At 41.2% G+C, this 6672-nt stretch overlaps 3 protein-coding genes across 7 annotated transcripts in view; all 3 read right to left on the bottom strand.

The window, feature by feature from the left end:
• The window catches only part of LOC120830835 (uncharacterized), a 192074-nt gene that overhangs the window by 159308 nt on the left and 26094 nt on the right, over positions 1–6672 (bottom strand). The gene's annotated exons all lie outside the window — the stretch shown is intronic.
• ctu1 (cytosolic thiouridylase subunit 1 homolog (S. pombe)) lies at positions 13–2545 on the bottom strand. The gene is made up of 3 exons (XM_040194997.2): positions 2344–2545; positions 1296–1796; positions 13–1162 (listed from the first exon to the last, which is right to left on the bottom strand). Exons 2-3 carry the CDS (start codon positions 1789–1791, stop codon positions 627–629), a joined length of 1032 nt encoding a protein of 343 aa, XP_040050931.1. The 5' UTR covers positions 1792–1796; positions 2344–2545; the 3' UTR covers positions 13–626.
• Positions 2656–4486, bottom strand: crybb2 (crystallin, beta B2). 5 transcript variants are annotated; one of them, XM_040196014.2, is made up of 6 exons: positions 4307–4486; positions 3919–4006; positions 3607–3725; positions 3336–3468; positions 3099–3241; positions 2656–2992 (listed from the first exon to the last, which is right to left on the bottom strand). In XM_040196014.2, the coding sequence occupies exons 2-6, from the start codon at positions 3979–3981 to the stop codon at positions 2824–2826; spliced, it is 627 nt and encodes a 208-aa protein (XP_040051948.1). In that variant the 5' UTR covers positions 3982–4006; positions 4307–4486; the 3' UTR covers positions 2656–2823. The 5 variants fall into 5 exon arrangements, with proteins under 5 accessions (XP_040051948.1, XP_040051947.1, XP_077943121.1 ...); XM_040196013.2 differs by having other exon boundaries at positions 4301–4467; XM_078086995.1 differs by having other exon boundaries at positions 4294–4324.

Here is a 6672-nt window from a genome sequence, read left to right as displayed (position 1 = left end):
GAAACATGAAGATAGGGGTAATGTATTTATTAATTTACGGTCCCTTGTCACCGTATGATCCACAGCCATTGGAACACACAGAAGAAAAATAAAAGAAGAAATAAACAGGCCATTGCTGAGAACATATTCACAACCATGTCACTTGAAAAACCAGCCATTCCTCGTTTCTGAACTTAAAAAACCCTAGAGGGTGTACAGAACTTAACACTTTTAAGCATATGTAAGAATTTGGAAAGCCAAGAGATCCTGATCAATAACTATCAATACTGGTAAAAGTAACTTTAAAAGCTCGGACGGACATTGGCACCAACGCTTTGATACACATTGAAATAGTTCTTAAAACCACAAAAAGGTATGTCTACGTAGTGTCACAGTGATCTCTGGTAATCAGCTGAATGACAACAGTGAATGGACTATCTTTCTATGGAGCGTAAATGGCATGGCTTTTTCTCAGTTTTTACCAATAAAATATTCCATTGCAACTTTTAAAATATATGTTATGGATGATGAATGAAGACAATAACAGTTGAGTCATCAGACCAGGCCATTTGATATGGAATAATAACCATGGTTTATTTTAAAATCTTACTATACATCTTGTGGCAAATAAAACGGGATCATCATTTTCAAAAGTCTACTGATTTGAGCTTTCTCTGCTCCCGCTCAGTGAGGGGCTCCTTGGAGAGGATTTTGTCATGCAGGCGGTGGTGCTTGCCAATGCCCAGCTTCGGCAGACCTCGGTTCAGCCCCTCCAGCAGCACACATGACTTACACAGAGACTGGCTGGAGATATAGCCACATTGGTTGCAGGTGCCCTGCACAGGCATCTTCACCCCCTCCCGAACAGACAGGTTCTCCCCAGAGTGAACAATATTCATTATGGAGCTAGGCCTTACACTCTCCAGGTCCTTCAAGAAGGTCCTTGCGTAGCCACGATAAGCATTGGGAGAGTAGATGCATTCAGTAGAAAAGTAGTCCAACTTCTTAAAGTATGCATACAGAACAATCTCCTTCTCGTACGCATACTTGAGGGGCTTGCAGCGCGGCACGACGCCGTCACCCTCGCTGGCTGTGGAGATGGCAGTGCATCGCCGCAGGCGAGCTATGTCCCCTCGCAAGACGTTCATCAAAACTGTCTCGGCCACGTCATCGGCGTTGTGACCTGTAGAAAAAAAAACACCACCAATCCAGTCATTGTAACAAATTCTAACAAAATATTTGCAGTTTGAAATTTAGACGAAGACTGCGCTTTCAAAATGTTGCCATTTGTATTTTGAAACGCTCTTTGGAATTACCTGTACATATCTTGTCCACTTTCAACATGATGGCGCCTCTGTCTAGCGCTTGCCTTCGGAACACTCCACAGAAGGTGCAGTTATTTTTCAGGCCCACCTGCTTCACTATTGCATCCATCGTCCAGCCATACAGCTCCTCATACGACACGATCTTCAATGGCAGCTCATACTGTTGCTGATTCCTCTTCACTGTCTCCAAGGAGTCGTCCCGATAACCAGAGATCCCCTCATCAACCGAGAGAAGCATCAGTTCAAGGTTATAGTTGTATCGCTCATTTAGGAGCTTCATTACGTGTGCTAGCACCGTCGAGTCCTTTCCCCCCGAGGCAGCGATTCCCACTATTTCCCCAGGTTTGAACAGCTTTGCCGACTCGATCGTCATGTGCACCTCCTCCTCGAAGGCCCAGAAGAAGCACTCCTTGCACAGCGAGTGGCCGGTTTTCGGACGTTTCAGCACAGCGCGCTTGTCGATACAGTTGCTGCACAGGATAGGCATCTTCACTGTTGGAGGAAATTTGTTTTAAAAAGGTTAAACACATCTCTAAGTAAAAGCCTGTAAAATAAACACACATTTATTAAGCTCTATCGTTTTGTTGAAGACCCACAAATTTGGCATAATCATTCCCTTAATTTAAGTGATCCCACAGTTGTCTTATTAAAGGCGCTACTCGTATACAAAACTGCTCTTTAGTGTTTAGTGCAGTCATTTTGTCTGTGCTCATGTAGACGACACTTCACTTTAACTTAAGCAGGCAAAATAAATAACACTTGTATGATTAATTCAACTTTAAACGTGCTTCTGTGGTAACAAGTATCAAGTATCTCAACGTTACACTTTCCTAAATAATAATATAATAGTTGATACAAACAACCCCTAAAACCGTTGACAATTCGTTAACTTGCCTGTTTGAAATTACTTTTTTACAATTTAACCACGCACCACCTAATTTCACATAAAAGACCAATTTTTAACGTCAAGCGGTTTCTTGTCTAACTAGCAAACGTTGAGTAACGTTAGTCACATTTCTGTCAAATAACATTTTCATACCAAAGTTTCCGATGAACCAAGATCTGAAATAAGAATACGTAGACGTAGTAAACTAGATTAAATACTTTCCTACTTAAACTACATAAGCGTTACACGAGTAGATCGTAGCATGTTGTTTTGTAATGTGTCGTCAGCTCCGCTTCGCAGGGAAACAGGAAGTGACGTCATTCGTCGGTCCCTCCAGCACAACCTATTGGTCGGAGGTGTCAAGTGCACATGAGGCGTTTCTTATGGTACCACAATGGATCATTGTGAGAAGAGGCAGAGTACTTAGGGAAAGAGGGAGAAACGCAATTAAATCAAACAATCACGTCAAATGTAAGCAATGAGGATTTATTGTTTTGCTTGAAAGAATGTCACTCCTACAACAGCTGAAATAGATTTTCAAATGCAGCTTGGTGTAAATGAAGAACAAAGGGGTCGATGCTGGAAGGGAGCGAGGCCAAGGTCAGGGTTCATGACAGGAAAAAAGTCATAAGCTTAGTTAGCGGGATGAAAAGCACCCCTCAGGTGCCACTGCATGTCTCTGATGCGCCGGACCGACTGGATCTGAGGAATCTGGGCTCCGAACTCAGTGCTGTCCTTGTACTCCCCCTTTTCAAACAGGTACTGATAGCCTCTGTAGCCTGGATATTGATAGCCCACCCAACTGTTGCACCAGGGGCATGGAGGGGCATAACAGAAAAGAGACAGTTATAGATGGGGAGTTATTTGCAGAATAACACAACTTCTGATGTTGGAGAAGATGGACTCACGTGCCACTCTGAACCCGAACAGAGGAGACCTTCTCCTGGTAGCCGTGAGCGTGAAAGCTGGGGACATCGTCATCTATGATTTCTATCTTCTTTCCTGCAAAGCTGGGGTTTTCGTAAAGGACAATCTTGTGCTCCTGGCTGTCCTGAAAGAGGAGCAGAGCATTAAACCAGTGGGCGATTTGTTTACCAACTGATGGCACGACTGAAGAGGGGCGCGGAGGGAGATATCTTTCTTACCACTTTAATCGGCCGGAATGCAACAATGGTGTCACTACGCCTGCTGTTGGTCCAGGAATCCCAGCGAGGATACTCCCCCTTCTCAAACACATACTGCTCCCCCTTACAGCTGGCCTGCTCGTATCCCACCCATCTGAGTGGACAATTATGATTGATTTTTATTTGGCAAGTTGCTTATACACAATGTGAGTCCCTGATCCCCATGTCACTCGCTGGCTGTTTGGTTCTAAAGCATTTTTTAACGCTCTGCCTGTCTCCGACCCACACTCACGGTCCACACAGCACCAGTATGGAGCCCACTTTCTCCACGCCTGCTTCCTGGAGGTTGTTGCAGGGACCAGTCAGCTCATGGCAGCGTCCCTGGAAGTTTTCCTGCTCATAGATAACCAGCTGTGGGCCAATGGGAGAAAAGCAGACAGCGTGAATGGTTGAGTTACTGGTTTAACTTTGTGTAAATCTGTTTTCAATTAGAATTTTTGGCAGATGCAAAGTATCCAAATAGGGCAGGTATAAATGTAACTCCTGCAGTACGAATTAAACTGCAACTGATCTGATCTTTGCATGTTTCTGCATTTCTGCTCACCTTAAATGCACTGGTGCCTGGCTGCTGCTGCTTGGATGCTGGTTTCTGGTGGTCTGAGGCCATAGTGAATGGATTGGCAAAGATGAAGCTGAAAAGAAAGAATGTAATTTCAGTGGTGAGGTTTACATGATTAAAATAAGTAGCAATCTTTAAATGTAAAGTATGCACAGGTCAAACCGCAGTTGATCCTACTTTTATATACCCATCCCTTTCCCTCCAAAACAAATTTCTGAAGTGTGACGCTTTCTGAACACAAAATTACAGCAATGCAACATGGGTGACTGTAAAATATTCAAGCACCAAAACAAAAACAAATACTGTTAAAAACAGTAAGCGTAAACATGATTGGAAAAATACAGTGTGACGGACATGAACCTCTTACCAGTACCTGTCTATGCCAGTGTGTTTGTGATTGCACGGTGAGCTCAATATATACGGGACGCCCAGGGGTGGAAACTCTGCCAACAGCACCCACCGTGTCCGAGCCAGCCTGCAGGTCGGCCTGTCATAGGCCCAGCAGGCTGAAATGAGGGGTCACCCTGTTGCCACACTCCCACAAAGTTATTTCATTAGTTGTCAGTTTTGTCCAGCCAGTCATTGTTCGATGTCCACATGATTCAGCACAAACAGTGCCAAGAGTCCCACACCTACAATGAGAGAGAGAGAGAGTGAGATAGAAGGATAGTGAAAGATTTGACTGTGCAGTAGAGATTCGTATTGATTTCAACAACAGTCCAAATAACTGGGAATATAAGAGTGGATTTATTGGATATTACATTTCTAGAAAAATTAAGTTGTCATGTAAAAAAATGTCTCGAACCCGCTGTTTAGAAGCTCAAAATCTTTTGTCAAACCTGTTTACCGTAATGGCAAAAAGTTTAATGAACACATATATATACACATCAAAAAAGCAAATGATAAGACACATTTTATCAAGAAATAAAGATGATTATTCATAATTTTTAGCTAAATTTAGAGGGTTAGTAACACCTATAGCTTAAATACTATGGATTCAAAGAGATAATGTGTCACTATTGAGGATAGATACAAACCTCTATAGACAGAATGTATTAAAGGGCTTCTCTCGGGGAATATACATGTATTTCAGTTCCCTTTCGCACAATTTGTACTTTTTCAAATATTGTGAGTAAAAATATTGTTTACTCCACAACCTCGAGGTCTTTCCTTCCACTTCATTTCAATTCACTTGACTCGCATTATTGGTGCAATCTCTCAAAACTTATATGCCATTGGTTTAATTGGTATTACCATGTTTGCTATCTTATATCGTTGTTGCATGTTTTATTTAATTTGGTATCTTCCCTATTTCTATTATCTTACTGTATTTTTCTCATGGCAGTTCTGAAATATTGTAATCCTGATTTCACATACTTTGTAGCTTTGTTTTGAAAATGTGATAAATACATATAGATAATGTTTAGTATAGTTATTATTATTGTTAGTTTTATTGCAGTCATTACTGAACTGACCTTGCACTGACCATGATGAAGTAGAAAAAAATACATGCAAGAAGGCAAATTCCAGTTTACATGCTAATTCCAGTTTATATGCCTTCTTGGAGTTGCGAGTGCATTTCCAAATCATGTCTGCAAGGTACATTAGATATGACCATGCAAATGCTTGATGCAGACTATGTTGATCTCAATTTTCTTAAATTATGTCGTCATTAATTCACACAATCCAGTGTTAGAATACTGCTTATTCATTTGACCCCTAATCCACCCATTTAATGTCATAGGTTATACAAGGCATGCAATATAATGAGATTTTAGGAGAAGAGTTTGTGAAACATGTGAGATTTTGGCTAACTTGAGTCTATGAATCTTCATATGTCACGTCACAATGTGACAATTATGTTATTTGATGTTTTACCACGTCATTATACTCACTTTCAGTTTAATAGAAACAGGACCACCTTATATGAGAGCATTAATTAGGTGTTTGTGTTTCCTGTGATTGCAAGTTAGATCTGCAATCGGCGTCTGGATGTATCCCCGTTGTAGAAGGGCGATACCTGACTGAAACTGAGCAGTGGGGTACTGCCATCTGACTTGTAATGATTAAAAACACACCCTAAGCTTACCTACTGTATAGAAAACATAGGAGGTTGTGCATCCATTGAGGGTTCTTTCAAAGAATTTGAGGGTGAGAAAAGCTTCATATTGTATAACTTGTTTTAGTCTATATCTGAATTAGGGATCTGGGTATTTGAGTTTATGTCTAGAATACTTTTTGTTAAGGTGAAAACTACAGATTAAAATGCAGCAATGTGACCTCAAAAACTCAAAAATTCAAATACGTAATTTCACAAATCAGGAGCACGAGTGCCAGGCAACAAAATCTGGGATACATTTGTTCCAGAATAATTAAGAATATCAGGTGATTTTGACATCCTGATCATGATTTGTTTGTTGTTGTAAACGGCTACCCAACCAAAAGGTTCCTCATAGTCCAGTGTGCTAGATATTAATATGCTACAGATGTGTTCACAGCTGTATATTTATTACTGATCGGAGAAAACCTTGAGGATAGGGGAGCAGAGCCGGAGGCAGAAGGGGATATGCAGTATGCTTCTATAAGTTAATAGGAGATCCATGTCACTCACATGTGTAGGAGAATTGTTCATTACGCACTGAACAATAACTTGTGTGTGCGCCGTAGTTGATATCAGCTCCTGATGTTTACTTGGTGACGATGCAGCATAACATCATCAACCATGAAATGCACAATGAT

This window comes from Gasterosteus aculeatus, chromosome 13 (genome assembly GCF_964276395.1).
Source record: "Gasterosteus aculeatus chromosome 13, fGasAcu3.hap1.1, whole genome shotgun sequence".
NCBI classification, from domain to species: domain Eukaryota; kingdom Metazoa; phylum Chordata; class Actinopteri; order Perciformes; family Gasterosteidae; genus Gasterosteus; species Gasterosteus aculeatus.
The sequence above is the reverse complement of the archived record's forward strand: the minus strand, read 5'-3'. Positions and strand labels throughout refer to the sequence as shown.